Below are 20,748 nucleotides of genomic sequence, written 5' to 3'. Positions count from 1 at the left end.
ATTTTTAAGAAATAATTGAAGATGCTAAATCCATATTTTATCAGATATAGAGAACATAAGAGAATATACATGTATATAGCATACATTGTAAATTTTAATGTGTGTTTGTCCTTGTGTACAAACAGATGTATATCTTCTTGAAATGCAGTTGTTAGGTAAACCATCTGTTAGCTTTCATTAAGAAAATTTATTGTGGTTTGAATTCTTGCTCAATTTCAGTAGTCAGACTGAGGATTTTGGTCAGATTTAGTGTTCAAGTAAATGGAACAATTGCCAGTTGCAGTGGAATACTTAAAAATTTCTGTCAAGTATGCCTGATAGTCTTCCAGAAATATTGTGACCAGTTTTTAATTCCAAAGCCAATCAGAGAATCGTAGGATATAATCTGTAGTAATCAATTTTATGTCCATGTAAACGTGTTAATGATCAGTTAAATAAGAATGTATCAGTTGTGTCTAAAATGTTAATTGTCCAAAACTCTTTGTAATCCTTTATGTAAAGGTGTTTTTTTTTTCATGTAGTTATGTGTTAGTTATGCACTGCATTGCGTAACATCAGTCTAGTGTTTTTTGCACTTGAATACTAAGTAGGTGACTCTGTTTTAACAAAACAGAACACATTCAGGCTTTGTCTTGATATTTCCCAGCCATCTGTTTCATAAGATGCAATGAGATGTGTGCTTTTTATGCAAACCTTTAAGTAATGGTAGAATTCATTGCACTTGAGAGCCAAACAGAATATGTAAAACAAGGACTCTATCTACAGATGTTTGGATGCTAGGCATCAGCACAAATCAGAAACCACTGGGAAATGTGTTCAGAGTAGCTTCTGATATGAAGTAGTAATATATGTACATTTTAATTATACTGGCAAATTATTTTACCAAAAAGATTCCCCCAAGGCAGATTTTGATAGACTGTATTTAGTTCTGTTGTATATTTCATTTTATACATTAAATATTGAAGCTTTATGAATAAAGTAATGAATTTATCCTCTATCTAGTCTCTAGTTAGATCATATTTTATTAGGCTTTGCAAATGGTAATTGAGCAGTTTATCAAGTGTTTCTCAATGCTGTGTATTTATTTCCTTCTTGCAGAGTATGTTGCTATGTATACTTATGAGAGTTCTGAACAAGGAGACCTAACATTTCAGCAAGGTGACATGATTCTTGTGACAAAGAAAGATGGTGACTGGTGGACTGGAACACTAGGTGATAAAACAGGAGTTTTCCCATCTAATTATGTGAGACTCAAAGATTCTGAGGTAGAGATGTTAAATTGTTTTAAAATTGACCTGGGGGAGATATGTTTTCTTTGGTGTTGTAGTGGTCTTCGCAAGTCAGTGGTTTGCAAGGGAAGAAAAAGTATTTGCTGAACAAAAAACAATAATAGTTACATTTCACAACATAATTTTTTAAGTTATATTCTGAACCATTTATGACAATAACTCTTGGATATGTCAATTGTTAACTTAGCAGTTTTGTGAAGACAAATAAAAATAACAGTGATTACTTTTTTTTTTCCGGGTAAGTTTTTAATGACTGAGTTGTATTCATCATTTTCTTTAAAAAAGAAATTAAGGAAAATATTTCAGTTTATTATTTTGTTTTTCTTTCCCTGTTTCAGTGTTCTTGCAACCCAGGGAAATGAATTTGGTAATAAAACTTAGCTAAATACAGTATTTATTGATTGAATAATAGAGATCCTGTCTCATCTGATTTTACCCTGGAATAATCTGATAGAGTATATCTGTGTTAAATTTTTTAGACATTCTTTAGGAAGATGTGTTCACTTTTATGTTCCTTGTTTATTTGGGAGGATAGTTCTCCCCTGCTGGTGGGAATTACCCTATTGTCAGCTGTATACAGTACTTATCTATAGGAAGGACTTTTTGTTTGTGTCTCTTGAGAATTATAGGATTTTTTAAGTAAATAAATATGATTTTGTTTAGATGTCCTGGCGGACAACAGGTTGACTGTGAGCCAGCAGCCCTGTGCCCTTGTGGCTCACGAGGTCAGTGGTATCTTGGGGCGCATTAAAATGAACGTGGCCAGCAGGTCGAGGGAGGTGATCTCCTCTCCTCTGCCCTGGTGTGGCCATATCTGGAATATTTTGGCCCATTCTGTGCTCCTCGGTTCAAGAAGTTCAATCTTCATTTCAGAACTAAAATGTCGTACTTTATGCTTAGCATACAGTTTTGGATATGCCTTTGCTCTTTCCTGCCATTTCAATCGCATCAAATCTAGAACAGCCCAGGTCGGAAGAGACCTTGAAAGGTCATCAGTTCAAACCTTAAATTTGTCTAATGACTGTGGAGCAGCAAAGTTGGATCAAGTCCCAGACTTGATTAGAAGTACTGAACTATTCAGTTATTGGTAGCATTGTAGCACCATGGATCCCACCATAGCAAGCTAACTTGTCTGTTTGTCAGAGAGAACATTTTTACAGTAGCAAGTTGTGATGTCACCTCGTTAGGCACGTTAGAGGTTTGTCCTGAAGTCTGAGCTCAGTGACAGTCCAGACATGCCTTTGAACTGGAAGATCTGAACTCTGTCCCCAAGTCTAGCAGCTTGATATGCCTTTAGGCACTGCAGCACCCCTTCAACTGTGGCAGCACAGTCTTTGTAGCAGGGAAAAGACTGGTTAAGGAAAGCACTGTTTTTGCAGTTAAGATATGGATTATAGTTCACCCCTGCCAGTAGTTCTTAACATATATTACAAAGATGGTAGTTGCCCCATGGTTAGAAATACGAGTAGAGATAATTAATTCTCTAGCTGTGGAAGAACATGTGATCATGAAACTGAGTCCTAAGTCTATTTGGAACTTACTACTTATAAGTTTATATCATAGTTTATAAGTAGGAACTTTCGTTCTCAGCTTCCTGAAGCCCTGTGATGCCTAATTCATAGATGGGTAGTAATAATTGCTGATTAGATCCATAACACTGGCTAACAGGAATATAACTATGGTTAAGTTTACTTTTGAATGCTTTTGAAGGACCTGATGTTGTTTTCCCATGAGATATTCCGAACACATTTTAGTCTCAAAATCTGGGAGTTTATATTATGTTAAGCTGCCTTTTGTGTGTCTTGAAGTATAGAGCGTACCAAATGCTTGTCCTGTCTGATGGGGAACAGACACGCATGTTGGCAAGTCTTTGTAGAGAACTCAGGAAGAGGCATTTAATACGGAGAACTGTGTTTATTAGAGAACTCAGTTTCATGTTTGTCTGATCTCAGCTTGTCTGGGCCTGAAACCACTAAGTACAGTTTATTAAAAAGTAGTCCAAGTGCTCTTTTTGTTGGTGAAAACAACGTCTTGAGATAAAATCTTGATGAGAAGAAGGAGGAAAGAGCACAGAGCTCATGGAGATTTATATTCAGGATGGTTGTTTTCCTGAAGTGATTCACATACCCCCCAGGAGACAGTAGATGTTCCAAGTGGATAATTGCCATTACACGTACAAGGTTTTGCTATTCAGGTTGGTCACAGAGCCAGTTTTTGCAAAGGATTCACAGTAGTGGCTGTCTTAACTTTCAGATATGCTGCTGTGCTTGGACAGCTGCTGAATGATCATGAAAAATTTTGCTAAAAAGGCAGATTAGTTTACTGTGTTCTGCTCTGTTGACTTAGGCCTGAAAAAGAAGGCAGTGCTGATTTTTCAGTAGTGCACCTCATTTACCTCAAGCAACCATACTAAAGAATTTTCTCTCACTTAAAGTTTGAACATATTAACAAAGTGAAAGTCTTTATGTTCTCCAAGTAAGCAACTTGACAGGCTGTTTCCTATTTTCATTAAATTGAGGTAGGTATGTACAGAACGGTAACAGATTTTTATTATACCCCGCTTTTCCTTGAGACTGGTGACAGTTACCTCTGCATTAGGATATGGAGCTGATATGGTGGACTTGGATCAACAAAAATGTAGATCTCTCAACTTGTGAGACTTTGTATAAATGTTCTGAAAAATATTAGCAGTCAGAGCCTTTTCAATCTGGATTCTTAGGGTTTTATTGTACAACACAATTGATATTTCTACTGCCTTGTTTTATTACATCATCAGAGCAAGTTCTTAACTGTTTCAAAAGATTTTATCATTTGGCACAAAATATCTTTGAATGCAGTTAGTATCTTAGGTGTGATAAAAAAGGAGATAAAATGACTTGTTTTTTTCTTAACAAAAGGATACTAAATATTTCTCCATCTCCTCAAGGGGACCAGAAGTTGAGTCTATCTTTAAGCGCACTGTTTATTAATTTAGGTAATTTTTCAACCAAGGTTTTCTGTGTATTTTTTAATTCTTTTTAACAAGGATTCAGAGAATCTTCAAAGAGAACTCAGGCTCAGTCTGGTTATGGCGATTTTGAAACTCCCTTCTCAAAATATGTATGTTTTCCTGAGAATTGGAAAGATACAGTGTCACATCCTGCTTTATCTGTCCCTGCATGCCTAATCTGACAACCTGGGTGCTGGTTAATTGATGTTTTAAAAACTTTGTTATTTGGAAGTCTGAATACTTGTTCTTTGTTAGTAGGGCGAAGTGGTGTTTCTCTGCCAGAAACACTGATCTAACTAATATCTATTTCTGATACTATTGTATTAGTGCCAGTCCTCTCATTTGGGTCCAAACCTTTCCTACTCGTGACTGCATATGGACCCACCATCACTTTGTATGGAACATCTTGTTTCCATACCTAACTTTAGTCTTTGTATCTGATCTCTGTATGATGCTTTCGTATTTCACTTTTTAAAGTTAATATAGGTCACATTGCTCACAGAGAAAAGTGGAGGGCAAAAGTGAAAGAGAACCAAGGAAAGAAAGGAAAACTTGTTGGTCTTCCAGAAAGTAACTGTAGTCAGTCTTTTACAAGAGAGTTGAACCGAAACCAAGGGTTTTTTAACTTTAGGCATCCACTTTTCACAGCCCTTCCCAAAGTGTATCTCACAAAATGTAAAAGGGAACTGTGGTACACTAGGTGTATGAAAAGTGCTTTTGTGCCAGATGTTTTTTTATTTTTTTTAACGTCTTCCCTATCCTCACTGTCACCTTCCAGTTGCAGTTTTAGGTAGTAGGACAAGCATGCCAACCCTGCTGAATTTCTTTCTAATACAGCATTATGAAGTGTTAAAGTTCAGTCTGAAAGATCAGGCTTCTTTAACAGCTTTCCTGGAAAATGTCCCAAACATTGAAGTCATAGAGCAGCCACATACTCTTCAAGACAGGTATTTTTCCTAATCTGTTTTGTTGAGGCATTTGAAACCAGTACACATTTTTAAAACGGCACTGTTCTCTTGGTCATTCAACTAGATTTTTAGTTATCGCTTTATTAGTTTACATTATTAGGAATTCCCAACTTTTTAAAGTATTGAGTTTACAAGGAGAATATTGAGGATGAAACTGTTCTTTTCCTTAGAGGAACTGAAACCTTCTGGTCATTTATGTCAGTTCCAAATATGTGAGGAAGATGCTGAGGAAGAAATTGAGAGGAGGCTGAAGAATTGTGAGCATCACTTAAAGGCAATAGGATATTATGTATATTCAGTATTTCTGACCAAAAGACAGTTTAGATTTCTTATATTGCTGTCAACTGTATCAGACCTTTGATTTGTAGTAAATCAGACTCTCAGTGTACTACAAAGAAACAGGTAATTATTTAGGGCATAGAGAGATTCTGTCCCACATGGAGTATCTACTAAAAAGATTGGCAAAATGACTGAGGAAGGCGATGTGCAAGGGTAGAGTCCAGACCACACCTGTTTTTGAGTACTCTAATTGCGTGTATATAACAATGCAAGTGCATTTAAAAAAAAATATAAAAAAAAGATAACTCTTTCCAAGTGACTGGTATTCTTAAGGGAAGATTTCTTTTTGAAAAAGAGAATTGTGAGTTTGTAAATTTAGAAGGCTTTTTATGCTAAATTTGTCTTTTCAGAATAGCTGTTTTTTTAAACATAACTGAACAGAACTACTTCCATTGCTTGCTTGTTTTCACATGGATGTTTGCAAAGGCATTTCTTATGAATCTCTTGACCTAGGTGACAAGATGTTCATAACTTAAATAGTAAGAACTACTGCAGTAACAGACTTCCTTTGAGTTTTTCTCTCTCATCTTTGTTTGGTGTGTTAAAGTGAAGTACGGTAAATCATTTTAATATACTGAAGATATAATTATGACTGCTAAACTTGCATCTCACTCTCTATTTCAAGGCTTCTGGAGCAGCTGGAAAAACAGGAAGCTTAGGGAAGAAACCTGGTAAGTCATATATAGTGACAGCACCTCATTAAGTACTGTATATATCTCTAGTCAGTGAAAAATTTCAGTGGAAACTAAGTCTTTTCCATAATAGTAAATCATTTGCTCTTCATCATTTATATATTATGAAATACACTGTTGTTTATATTAAAATAACATATAACCTATTCATCACTGTATTGAAGTAGCATATGTAGCTAGAGGATAAAAATCTGCTTGCTCAAAAATGAGTGTAAACTGAACCAAACAGAACAGTGGAAGCCCCCCAGAATACTCAAGTTTCCCTGTGTCCCTAAAATGAAAGTATGCATTCCAGGTTGTGGTTTCACACCTTTGCCCCAGTCTGGTATACACTGACTGTCTGCTTCCCATTTTCAAGAGCACATAACTTGTATCTGTGCCATGTAGCTTACTGCCTGTCAAGTCTGGTTGTATTGTAGAAGATCACGTTGCATGTTATTTTTTTTTCTGATACCTGGGGGTACGAGTCAGAGGAAGGGCTGTCCTTTTAAACAGCTGTTTTTCCAAAGATCATTTTAAAAGTGCATTCCCTGTCACTAGAAGGCATTGTACATTTTCTAGAAGTGTACATTCTACATTTTCTTTTTTTTTTCTCCTCAGTGTACTTATTTGCTTCTGTACCAAGGAGATGATTTTGTATCAAGCTGAACTCAATTAGGAGATGTTTGATGCTTTTGTCCCTTTCTCTGAGGCTCATTCAGTTGCATAGTGAAGTGGTTCAAGGATGTTTACCAAATCTTACCTATTTCCATACATACATACATACTCACATTCATGTTTTGTTTTGTGGGGAAAAAGTGGCTTTTTGTCTGCCTGAACAGGTTCACTGTGCAAGAGAAAAGAGGGAGGACACAGAATAGATTGCAGTAGCCCCAGTTTGATTTGTCCTATTTTACCTCTGCTCTTGGCAAACATTACTGATTCATCTATGAGAAGAAAGGTTTGGAAGTAAACTACTTCTGCCCTTTTAAACTTTGCTTTGAATAACCAAACACAGTTGTGCTAGTAGATCAAAAGCTCGAGAGAGGCAGAAAAGAATTCCAGAAAACCTGTAGAAGTGAGTCCTGTTAGGAATGATGAGAACATACTGATAGGTCTGGCTACTGTTTCTATGCATGGGAGGGTGTCGCACAAAAGGACGTCAGCCTTGAGTACCAGCTTTATAATCACTAATGTTCTGAAACTGAATATTCAGGGAAGCAGAAGCTGGGATTGTGTCATCAAAAGGTGTATTTAGAAGCTTTTGGAATTTAAGAACAGGCCTGCCTATTTTTCAGCAAGGACGTTCATGGATGTTTTTGCTGTGGAAGAGCTGCAAAAGCTCAGCAAAGAGAAGTAAAATGCTAATAAATAAGGTGAAATATTCTACTTATTCAAGGTGCAGCAGGATGAGTGAGTGTGGGCAATATTGTGTGTTTGACAAGGAAAAGAAAATGCTATCTTGTGGAATTTAAGCAGCACTATGGAGACAGCTATATCTATGAGAAGATATCTATTTCTTTTTCTAAACGAATCTGTTTTGGTAGAGGAAATGTTCTCTTGGCCTGAACTATAAATGAATTGGATTTCTTCTTAGTATTTCAGTATTTAAATGTATCAAAATTAGAAATCCTTCCTGTAATAAAAGCTACTTCTTTCCTTTTTTGTGTGTGTGTATGTAGGTTTCTTAAAACAAAAAGCAAAAAACAAAAACAAAGAAACAAACACCTTTGTTTTCCTGCATGTTTTCCTCCAACTTTCTGCTTTTCTTCGACATGTAAGAGCTAGATATTAATGTGTAATTCAGATCAATCCACAGTAAATATTCTTCACGCTGCCAGTTGGTGAAAGTAGATCTCTGTGATCTCTGGAGCCATGTGGATTGTAATTTTGTAGATAAAAATGTGACATTTCTTTTTTTGAGTTGCAGGCTATGAGATTTTTGATCTCTCAGTAGAATGGCGTAGTGTAATATATTGAAGATTATAATTTTTGTGCTAGAGAGAGGTTTTTGCATAATTAAAAAATGACTTTGATTCCCACAGTTTTGCTGGTTTCATTTTACCTTCTGAATTGCTCTGAGGTATATGAATTGATGCAATTGTGAAAAACCTACAACTTAAGGATCTTGCAGGTCTTTTAGCACTACGGCCACATTTCTAGTCAAAAAGCTTGCCTTCTTTGTCTTTGTACAGGAAAGTCTGTGCTGCTGCTGGCTTTTCTCTGTATATACCTTTCTATTCTCGTACAGCTCAATATTGGATTTACTTAGCATTTCTTTCTTCCATCTTCTACTTTCACAGTGGAAATGCTACTTTTTGTTTCAGAACCATGTGTAAAGCATCTTTCTAACTCTGAGGAGCTTCTCCATCACGTTTGGTCCACACTTTTACCAAAGGTTTCCAATAATCATCATATTAAATGTCCTCTCTCCATCACCCTAAACGTTTTGATGACATGATAAACCTGACTTAATAGCTATCAGTTGGACATTGCAGCCCTAACTGCTGCTATTTATAAGCTCCTGTCAGTTCAAATCTCTTCAGAAATGGGTTAACCCAGCCAGACTTTGTAGACTTATGCTTTCACATGTATTTCCACAACTACTGTAAAATGGTGTGATCTGCTCCATCCGCTTTGGCTAATGTAACTGTGAGAGAATTGTGTGTTTACCATTACTCTCTTGTAAGATTTTTTGCTGCTAGATAATCAGATAAGGTACTGGTTTTCAACTGATGTCCACAAAAGAAAGATTTCAAAATAAATCTTGCCTGTTGCATTTCAGAAGCTTCCATTTTTTGTCTAGTGTGGTGGTGAGAAATTTTTTGCAGACCTTCCTTTGTTTACACTTCTGTTACTGCATTTTCTTCATTACATTGTCATCAGTGTCTGTCTCTTCATAGGGAACATAGTCCAAACTGGTGCTACAAAAATATGTTTATTGGAAAACAGTATTCATGATACTTGATTTTAAGAGCCATATGGCTTTAATGATCGTCACTGTTCTCTATTTCAGATATTTTTTGTGTTCTACTCATACATCTGTTGCACTTTATTCCTGTACTGCTGTGAACTTTTTAAGGAGGAACTTCTGATCTGTTTTGTAATTATAGTTTCTTTTCAGGAAACTGTAAATACAGTACAGTTTTATGGAAGAAATTCTGAAATGGATATTCTGTGGCAGTGATGATAGGCAGAGTCAATATTGTATGGAATGTGTTCATTTTTTTTCCAGATTAACTTTTTTTTTCTTCCCACTTTAACAGAAATTGCCCAAGTTATTGCTTCTTACACAGCAACGGGTCCAGAACAGCTCACTCTTGCTCCTGGTCAGTTGATTCTTATCAGAAAGAAGAACCCAGGTGGCTGGTGGGAAGGAGAGCTTCAAGTGAGTTACTGGTTTTTGAAATAAAATTCCATGTAAAAAATAATTAAGAAGAAGAATAGTTCAAAATGATAACTGTGTCAGTGCTAAATGCATAATTTTGAAAATGTTCTGTAACTAATCTTTTACAAGTAAAATGCCTTTTCGTTATAATTCACTGACATTGAAATTACTGCAGAGAATGGCAGGAGGAAACTATGTTGCTTCATTGTGAGGCAGGGATACCCATCTCACAAATCAGACCCAGCCTGCAATCTGTTTTGTTCATTTTCCTGGAGGCTGGGTATTTGACCTAGTTCAAACTTAAATATTTTTTTCCTCGTTACTACATAACTTTTTTTGCTTTTTCTGGTGATATTTTTTCATTTCTTTGTGGATAAATCATTTTCCAAGATTGCTTTGGTTTTCATTCACACTCACCTTTATGTTGTTCACTTGTAACCTCGGACTCTGCTTTCTAAGTTTAATTTTTTATTGTGTAAATTCCTTTCTGTAGTTTTGGATACCATGTTATCTTTCATTTAGTTTTACAAATATTATTTTTTCATTTGATGTCATGTTCCTGTTTAATTCTCCTGTTTTATTACTAAGATTACTCCTTGCTCCTCTATTATATGCGCCCAAAAGTTAATGGAACAATATGGTGAAATTAGTTGAAGATTTTATTAAAAACAAAAGCAAGCGATGACAAAAGACTGTTGTAAAGTAACTACTAGATTTGTAAAAAGACATTAACTTTTTAATGTATTCAATTTTTAAGTGGTAGATTTTTCTAGAAGTATATATTATTGCTAAGTTTCAACCTGATGTGTATTTTGATTGTACATGTCTTAGTTGAAGGTAAAATAAAGTAGGGTAAATGTGTTAAGCATTACATTGCTAGAATTAATGCAGAATATCTTAATATGAATGGTCTAAGTACACTTTAGATCAAAAGCTTTCGTTTTCAGTAAGGAGAGGGGAGAAAATAGTGAAAGAATAGTTTTTATTTGCTGACTTTTTGAACTAATATTAGCATATTTTCTTTTATAGACAGTATTCTTTGAACTCAAAATTCAAACCTTAATCTAACTAAAAAATAAGTAGTTAAAATAATTCTTAATATAGATTGATTCACGTCTCAGCTTCTAAATTATTAGAAGTTTTATAATAAGCTTTCTTAGCTGAGAAAAATGAAATATATTTCTTCTGATATAATTTGCAATGCACAGTATAGTTGATGAAATAGCAGGATGCAGATTCTGTCAAATCACTATCCTGCTTTGGTAACACAAGCTTTAACCACTTGATCAGGCCTGCATTTTTCTGTCCAAACATCCTGTTTCTGACAGTGACTGATTGCTGCTGTGTTACAAACCTTACAACCCCGCTCTAGGTCGTGTATGTGGTAATCTGTTTCTGTTTGTGCGCGCACATTCCAATATGTATGTCTACCACATTTTGTACTGATGCTCTCTGACAGCATGAGAACATCTAACATCCTTTCCAAAACTTTAACACCTGTTAATAAGGAATCATTTGTATAGGCTGGTTGGATTCTGGCTTTGGGATTTTATATTTGAATCCAAATTTGATGAACTTCTTCAGGTCATAATGTTTTGCTGTAGTTCTAACACTTAGTTAATATGACATATGTTTATACTCCACCTATTGTTTGGGCAGGACTAGCTAATACAAAGTTTAGAAACTGTTTCTTGAAGGAAAAGAGGTAATTGAGATTCTTAATCTCTACTTAAAATATTACAGTCCAGATATCAATTTTTAAAAGCAATTATTGGCATAATGAAGAAGCATTTTAGTGTTGTTATTCATTATTGTGATGTCTAGTCTGGCATTCTAGAGTTAAGGTTTTAAAAAAAATTTCTGGAAGAAGCAATAATGTACTTATAAAGCACACAAAGCAGGAAAACTTAAGTGAAAACTCACTTAACATAGTAGTAAATAAGTGTTTAGTTGTAATAAAAGCTTGTTTCATATAATGGGAAGCATCATAACACTGAACTGTCACCATTAAGTTTCCTTATAAAATGAATTTTATTTGAAATAGTCAGTGAGACTGCAGGTAGTTAAGGTATTGACTGAAGTACCTTGCCTAAGGTTCTGTTGATATTATTCCTCTTAAAATAGTTGTTTTTCTTTTTCTTTTTTTTTTTTTTTTTTAACCAGGCACGAGGGAAAAAACGACAAATAGGATGGTTCCCTGCTAACTATGTAAAACTTTTGAGCCCTGGTACCAGTAAAACTACACCAACAGAGCTACCTAAATCAACAGCATTACCTTCAGGTAAGCAGTGTATTAATGAAGTTGCTGTTTTAGTGCATGTCATTTATAGTTAAGTCTTCTAAAATTAATTACTAGCATTAAATATATGCCATAGTAGTCACTTATACATAGTAGTCATAGCATTTTACTTATTTATTTATCTATTTATTTTACTTTTACATTGCAACTTGAAGAGTAAAATATACAAATTATAAGTCTTGTTTGCTTGCGATAATTGTAATGAGGGAGTTTTTAAAATGTCCATGGGCTTATTGGTGGCGACGTTTGTCATTCAGGACTTTTTATTTTTCTTAAAATGAAATGTGAGATAGAGCTTTTTGTCCTTGATAGTTAAAGTTTATGAAAGGATACAGGAGGGATAAACTGTTATACTTTTAAAATCTATTTGCTACAGCTCCAACATGGCAGTATCGGCTCAGTGTACTGCAAAATACAAAGCCAGAAAGAAGACTGACAACAGAAAGTTCATTGCTTGTGGTTTTTTCAGTCCTTAACTGTTTAGGGTTTGCTAGTTTTGTGGTACCAGGTAAAGAAGAATCTTGACTATCAAAAACGTGTAGTATAGCTTTTTACATAATACCCAAAGATTCGAGGCAGTTGTCAATTGTGATTTTTTTGTTTGCTTGTTATTTCAAGTTTGACAGTTTGGGACTTGACATATGCTGATAAAATTTCCAGAGTAAATTTTCTATATTTCTAATATATTTCTAAATTTTATGTTAGGAAGTGAACATTTGAGAAGCACTTTTTTGGAGGGAGGATGTTAGTGAAGAGTCTTAATATAGCAAAAAGCATGGAAAGTTTGAAGAAAACTGTTCACAAGGGTAAAATAGTGCTCAAGGTGGTGCATTGTGAAGAGTGTAAGAGTGTGTTGTGACTGTTATGACTGGGTTTTAAAGGCAAGGGATCCATCAGAAGCCTCCCCTTCTTTTGTCATTTTGTTTTAATGCATAGGCTCTCCATGTATCATACTGTGATGCAAACTGCATGGCTTTTGACAACCTTTATAAAAATTCTATTGCATGAACTCTTTTGCTTTATACTTTGGATGTTCTATTCATTTCCAATTGCTTCCTACCTGTCCTGTTCCAAATTTGCATCAAGAACGTCTCCTTCCTGGTTCTGAGGGGTGAGAAGAGCTGTTAATTGTACTTGAACTAGCTAGGCAGAAGGAAATCAGTACAGTACAGGAATAGCTGGAAATGCATTTCTACCACTGTGTGTGTTTAAAGGAAGAAAGGCAACGTTATAGCTTGTACTGATCATGAGTGTACCATGAGAACCTGGATTCATTCTGCCATTGACTAGTACTAATCAACAGGCAAAATATTTCTAAAAAGGAAACGAGCTGAAAAGCACTGGAAGCTCAGAGAAGGCTTTACCTACATCTGTAGCTAGCAATGGCTTTTGGAGCTGTTGCTGTTATTTGTTTAACATAATTGAAGAACTTTCTTTCTGGGACTGCTCTAAGAGTTTTATAAATAACACTGAAGTGCTATCTAAGCTGCGTGACCAGGTGTAAACAAGATCAATATGAGGTCTCTGCTTCAAGCTCAGTGGAGGAGTTCCATCTCTTAAGAGCTCTCTTAAATTACTCCCCATACTTTAGGTGGTTCTTGAGATCCCTTTTTAGATATTGTGATGGTAGCAGTGGTCAACACCAAATTCCAAGAAATTCTCCAAGAAAGGAGAATAATCCTTATGAAAAAATCCTGGAAGAAACAAATTCTAGAATGGGTTACAAATCTGTTAATGTACATACTATATTCAAGAATGATCTAGTTTAAGCTTTTTATTGTTCCTAATTTTAGTAATGGCCTGTAAACATTTAAAAAAATGTTGTAAAACAGATTCACAGGTCTTTAAAGTGAAATATGAACATCACATCAGTGCTGTTCATGCATTTTAACTTGTATTAGCACAAACCTATCTAGAACAGTAGGACACCATTATATGCATTTTTTTATCCAGTATGCTAGAGAAATGTGCACTTTAGAGAGTTGATGTATAGATGTGATGAGTAACAGTGAATACCCCTTGACTTTTTATTTTTTATTCATTTTTATGTTTTAATTAGAATTATTTTTTTCTCTTTTGCAAGTAACAAAGCCAAATATTGAGATATGTGCTGAGGTCCTGTTAAATATATATTTATATATATAGACATTTATATATATAGATATTATATATGTATATAATATAAATATATATATGTATATATTTGATATGAGGTTTGCAAACAGGCATAAAATATTAACTAAGAGGAGTTGAATAATTTCTGAAATATGAATTCCAAAAAGGGGAAGGAGCTATTTGACAAATTTAATTAAATTGCTGGCTGTGCACAAGAAAGAAAATACAAGACAATTGTAGATTGAGAATAGAGACAACATGACAGGAAGGCTAATTTAGCTAGCAGCATTGTGTCTTAAGGCAAAATACCAGAAGCCCTGTGTCCTGGCATGGAGAAATCAGCAGACAAATAGAGGAAATTATATAACTTAGATAAACAGTCCTCCTGCTTTAGAGAATTAAGAAAATTGCTCTATTATAACTGAACGGTAACCACTGTATCCTGAGAACCATCTTGGTTTGATGAGTTTTATAGTAAGAAAATACAAAACATGCTGCCAGCAACAGTCCTGTGGAGCCAAAAGGAGACTTTTAATGGCCTTGCAGCTTTTTACTTTTTTCACCTTTCCAAGGCTTTTATGTTCCTAATTTCTACGGGGCAATACAAGAGTATCACCATTGCCTTTCTCTTGAATTATAGATCTGTTCAGCATGATCAGTGCTAATTAGAGAGAAGTGCTTTTCTCAAATAATAATACTTAAAATGTTTTCTAACCTTTTCTGTCCATTGAATGGTTCTCCTAGAAAGGATATTTATTTAGAACAGGGTGTTGAGAATGCAAAATGATGATTTTATAAATACATTTCCAATTTGGTGCTTTGTATATAAAGCTGAAGAGAAATATCAATAGAAAGCTAATACCCTTTAAATGTTCGACTTTTTCTTAAAATTCTGAACTTTTCCGTCTCTCACTGTTGGACAATTTCTATCAAAAATATCTTGGGTGCAGTTCCTGTAGATTACACTGTTCTCAGTTTGCACTGTTGTGCTCTGCCCTTCCTATTGTGGTCCTGACCCCTCAGTAAGCTGACTGAGAGGAAAAAGCTGCATGGAAGGACTTCATTTTTTTAAATAACCTTGAGCCAAACTGTTGAGGGCTTGAATAAATTCTGGTACAGGGATAGAGAGAGGAGCAGGAGCACAGTAGTGCCAGTACAGGTCAGCATAGTATCATGGAACTATACTGTGATATCTGCAGTGTTTACACATAGTTCATGCTTTTTTCAAACATTACCAGTGCTATAGAACTCTTCCTTTATCTTACAGTGTGCCAAGTAATTGGCATGTATGACTACACTGCACAGAATGATGATGAGCTAGCATTCAATAAAGGCCAGATTATAAACGTCCTTAACAAGGAAGACCCAGACTGGTGGAAAGGGGAGGTGAATGGACAAGTGGGTCTCTTCCCATCCAACTATGTGAAGTTGACAACAGATATGGACCCAAGCCAGCAATGTAAGTGACCCTCTCTGCTGCCGTGCTGTGATTATTTGTGTAGTACTTTAAGATGAAACATGCAGCATTGCTGTGATTCTGCTGTGGTTTGCAGAACTCAATGCCTCACCACTGCTGCACTTGGCAAAAGTCTCTTTGAAGACCTTCTGTAATGCAAACCTTATTTTATGTTTGTTTTATTTTTAGTTCCCATCCCCTTTGTAGCATGTTATTCTTTATCATTTTTGCACCATGCTGTTTACATGCCTGACTCATTTTCCTAGCTTGAATTTGCTCATTGTTTTGTTTTGCTTATGTGTTGTTTTCCTCCTTTTTCTAGGAATCATATGTTGTCCATCCCCCACTCAGGCTTGAAAGTCCTCAAAGAGACCCACTATCCCATATCACTGCCCAGAGGGATGATGGGAGATGCAGCCTTGATCATGTGACTTCCAGCATGATCATCTACTGCCTTCTGAGTAGAAGAACACACTGCAGAGCAGTTTACCTCATTTTACATTAGTTGCATGTAATCACAATGTTTGAGTTAATTACCTACAGATACAGACGCAAAATTAAATGAAACAAAAAAAAAAAAAACACAAAAAATTCAGAGGATAGTGGGTCCTTTTGTGGCTTTCATAGTTACCAAACTAATTTTTCCACCTTTGCACAGGTGCTTTTGCAGTTTTAAAATTATTTTTAAATATGTATTTTAGTCTTAAAGGAAAAGTATAAATTAAATTTCTTCATTTTAATTTTGTTTGTGCAAAAAGACCCACTATCAAGGAATGCTGCATGTGCTGTTGAATTTGTTCCAAATGTCCATAAATTTGAGACTTTATGTATCTTTCTTTTTTATTGTTCACTTGTCCAGTGTTGTCAATATGTCTATTTTTTTTTTAATTACAAAAGAACAGAAGGAGTTAAATCAGTTTAAGGAACTTTAAATGTGCCCAGTTTCAGATAAGGTATTTTGTTGTAGTTCTTGTACTGTATGTATCGGGTGTTTCTTGTTGAGTGTGTAATACATTGTGAAGAGAAGAAATTAACTTCCTTCCGATGCAAGAGATATTAACCTTGCATAATGTTGTTATCCCAGTTATGTTAATTTTATTTTGCACATTACTTGTAGCTGCATACAATTAGAAAGCATCCTGGTTTGTGTTTGTCTCAGATGTTTCAGTTTTTGCATTTTCGTGTCAAAAAATCAATAGAATGCTACATTCATGTGAAGTTTGAGCATTAACTTTTTTTTTTCATCTTGGTTACACGAAGTTCATGAAGTTTGATTTTACATTTTTACTTTCTCATAACTATGGAACAACACTTTTTGAACAAGTAATTTTCCTGACAAGAAAGAATGTATAGAACTATTTCCCTGCAATTAATTTCCAATGTTTACATTTTTTTTTAAACTAGACTGTGGAATTTATACAAATTAATATTAAATGGAGCTTACAGTCAAATTTATGTAGTAGACATGCTGTAGCTACGCCATGTTTGCCTTCCAGCGTTAGTTACAAACTCTTGATGAAATGCCTGGTGCTGTCAGTGCAGAAACCCTCTCTACCCAATGCCTCATGCACAGTATAGCAGTTGTACTAATTACTTTACCATTTAGTTATCTTCTGTTTTATGTACTTCATTTATTTCTATATTTCATGCTGGCAGTGTTGTAGAATCTCCAATCCTACCCCATCTCCCTCCTTCTGACCCACCATGCGGTGCAAAGAACAAGTGAAGCTCCATATTCAATTGCACTTCAGTATTTCATCAATATGAATGTAAAATATATAAATATATAAAAACCTGCAGCTTTAACAACTGTAATACAGCCTTTAAAATTAGTCACATGTATAGAAAATTAAATTCTTCATATAAAAGCTAGACTAAAATGTGTTTGTTGTCTTGTTGCTGTGTACACGCAGAATTCCCCAAGTGGCATTAGTGCATGTAATGAATTTGCCACCAGAATAGCCTGAAGCCCACCTGTTTAATTTCTGAATGATACCTGTGTTACTTTGAATATTGTTTGATTATAAGTACTCAGATTCATTGTGATCAGCTGCAAGCTTTTGCACCTTTCTTTCTCTATTCAATGCCTTCTATATGTTATAGATCAGTAGGTACTTTTTGACAATATGTTAGTTGATGTATTAGGTATACTTTGGGTTTACATTGACCTAGGCTCTGCATTTTTTGCCAGAAGCTCTAGTCTTAAAACATGCACAATTGCACAGATTTCCTTTATTTTTAGGATAGTATTTAACATGCACAATTTTTTCCTTTATCACTCTGCCGTTAAAAAAAAAAGGTTTTCTTTTTCACCATAGCCATTTGCTGAATACAGTGCTGCCTCATATCTGACAGAAACTGAGCATAACTTAATACCTGTAATTTTCAGTTACTGTTGTTTTTGCTTGCTGAGAACTATGTAGCAGACTCTTCTCCATTATTTCAATATTTCATGCATTAAAATGTTATTTTAATGAAAGGGTATCTCTATGTTCCCATAATGAGCTATTGTGTTGAAAGATTCATAACGTGACTAAAAGCTTTTGTCCTAAGGGACTCTGTGGTTTTTATGACTTCAGGCCAGAAACACACTTTCTCTACATATTGAAACATTGACAATACTTTGGATATAGAAGATTCAGATGCTGCTTTTTAAGTTATTATTATTACACTAAGGGAGAAAAAAAATAAAACGATTTCAATATCTGCATGTTCTATGTTTTCTAACATGCTTCTTAAAAATACTGAGAGTGGTGTCTCATGAAAGAAATTCAGAATCGCAGTGCCCTGAAAGTTCCTGGGGTCAGTTTTCCACTGAATTGAATAGAACAGGCTGAAGTTGTCCCTCTGTAGACACACACACTGGTGTATGTTGTGCCAGGATTCCTCGTACAGAAGAGTACTGTGTACTACTCAACTGAACAACGTCTTATAAATCAGACTATTCTTGAGAGCAGTTAACACACAAAAGCCTCAGAACACATTTAAAATGTCCTGGATGGAGATATTCAGACCATTGTGGCTTATAATGAAAGTTATTGTTGAAAGACCTATAATGTTTATTTACTCAATTATTAAAAATCCTTACACCTACTACTATAGATCAGCGTGGTAGTGTTTGAACTTACTCATAATCAGTTATTTCCCCCGGGTAGTAGGGAAAATGACATTTTGTACTTACTCTCTCTTACCTGTCTGGATTTTTATTAATATATATTAGAAAGGGAGCATGAAAGTAATTCCTTAATAAAGAGAATTGAAATAATCCATCAGAAATATTGGTTGTTCAGGATTGTGTCGCAATCCAGTTTAGACTTTCTTCTCCTTAGTGGTTCATCTGAGAAGCTCTTCAGCTTCCTAAAACCACGTGATTATCTCCCGAAATATACTTGTCTCCTGTGGTGGAGATGTGCCCACACTCTTGTCTCTTCAGTTCTTGAATTTGTGGCTGCAAAGCCAACAAACGCTAATCTTAGTCAAGGCTGAAATAAGATTTCCAAGATCTACATAGACAAAGATAAATAATTCAGATGATTTTTATTTTGATTTACATTTTAAGTCAGCATTAAGAAAAGGAGCAGCCTTGTGGCTTCCCAATCAGTTGAATGCGTTCTTTGTATCAACTTTCATTTGTGAAGTACCTTTTCCTATTGCAGCAGGAAATCAGGAAAAGGATCAGTAACTTGAGGATTGTAGATGAGACTGCATTAAGAGAATGCTTCAACTTCTATCTTCAGAGTTTTTCTATTTATCTTGAAAAAAAAAATTCTTCTGTATTCACAGAGGAATTATTCTGTATTCTTGTGGAATTATTTTAATTAAATATTTCATGGATAATGTATCTGCTAGTGTGTTTAAGTGGAAGGATTTTTAGACCTGAGATGATTTTACAGCAAGTGAATACACAGCTTTTAGAAGGGGTTGGAGTCCATGTAGTACTCCATTGCTCCATGATCACAGGACTTGGCTCCATGCTCCAGCAGAAGCTTCTCGTTTTCCTTTGTGTGTAGCCTACTGCTTTGAGTGCCCTCTCAGCAGCAGCTTTACCTAGCAGCAAGAAGAAATCTCGGTGCTTCTTTTCTACACTGATCTCGACTTGCATTTGACCCATCACTGTGAGTACTGAGCTAATGCTGCCAGCTCCGCCAGTGCCTGTACAGCTGTGAGCTGGTGCCATCACTACCAAAGAGCTGCTCTGTACTAGGCTCACATATGTCACAGATAGTGGTTTTCTGAACCCTAGTCTAGCTTGCTAAAACCTGATGTTGTTGATTTTTTTTCCCATCATATTCATCTCTGCCAAGTGCATTTCTCAGCTGAATTATTTGGTATGTTGGAGTAATTCTGTTAAAAGTCCATTCGGTTTGATTACTTCACGTTACATTTATTTTGGAGGGGAAGACCTGGAGCCAGGAAAGGTAATGGATGGAGGTCAGCACAAGAAAGTGAAAAACTAATAAAATATTTGAACTCTTAAGAGTACAAGTTATCCTATTTCTGACTTTAAGTGCAGTACCTATGTGGCATCTTTATTTTTGCTGAAGGCAATGTGAAGGTGGGTTGTGCACGTCCATCAGTGTACACCTCTGGCTGATGCTCTTGACTGATGTGCTGTTACTGCAAAGGGGCTCAAGATTGGTCCTGAGTCGTAATTCCGAGGTGAGAGTTAAAATTCATTGACGCAACATAAACCAGTCCAGGACTCAGTTAACTGGGACAACAGGAATTGTTACAAAAGATCCTTCAGTTGTTGTTAAAACCTGTGTGGATCAGCAGTGACAATCCCTCTGCTTGACGATAGCTGATTGATGTGAACAGGAGATGCGTGTTGTAGGTGACCTCTCTTAACAAAAATGAAGCATTGTTTACTAGTTTGCAAGTGGGACTTTCTGGACTTGCTTTCTGATTCTACTTCTGAATGTCCCAGAGGGAAATGCTTTGCTCTACATGATAAATGGGTGTACCAGTCCTGTTAGGAAATTCTAAACACACTGAAATCACTGACAATAGCTGTGAAATGGGATTTTGCATTACAGAAGATAGAGAAGGAAAGATCTGTTGAATCACCAGTGTCTGAACTGTCCTCATCAAAAGCTTGAAATAGTCTCTCAGTAGAGAGTCCATCTCACAAGTTGTTCACAGGAAATTGGTGTTTGCATCTGAAGCTAATTGATAAGAAGAATGAATGTTCAAATGCTGTACTTTGAAGGAATGCTATTATGGTGCCACGAGTA

General features: G+C 35.5%; 1 protein-coding gene across 5 annotated transcripts in view; it reads left to right on the top strand.

Moving 5' to 3' along the window:
- ITSN1 (intersectin 1) overlaps positions 1–20,748 on the top strand; it is a 115,830-nt gene that overhangs the window by 78,094 nt on the left and 16,988 nt on the right. For 4 of the 5 annotated variants that reach the window (XM_065741740.1, XM_065741739.1, XM_065741741.1 and 1 more), the window contains 5 exons: positions 1,099–1,265; positions 6,211–6,256; positions 9,523–9,644; positions 11,808–11,925; positions 15,326–15,517. In XM_065741740.1, the coding sequence (XP_065597812.1) occupies positions 1,099–1,265; positions 6,211–6,256; positions 9,523–9,644; positions 11,808–11,925; positions 15,326–15,517 (645 nt within the window). Of the gene's footprint in view, positions 1–1,098; positions 1,266–6,210; positions 6,257–9,522; positions 9,645–11,807; positions 11,926–15,325; positions 15,518–15,836; positions 18,639–20,748 lie in introns of those variants that run through there. The other variant, XM_065741744.1, reaches the window with a different exon arrangement.

Source organism: Cyrtonyx montezumae, unplaced genomic scaffold (assembly GCF_038088225.1).
Source record: "Cyrtonyx montezumae isolate F1298 unplaced genomic scaffold, pur_monq_1.0 scaffold_3, whole genome shotgun sequence".
In the NCBI taxonomy this organism is placed as follows: domain Eukaryota; kingdom Metazoa; phylum Chordata; class Aves; order Galliformes; family Odontophoridae; genus Cyrtonyx; species Cyrtonyx montezumae.
This window is presented reverse-complemented; position numbering and strand designations above follow the sequence as displayed.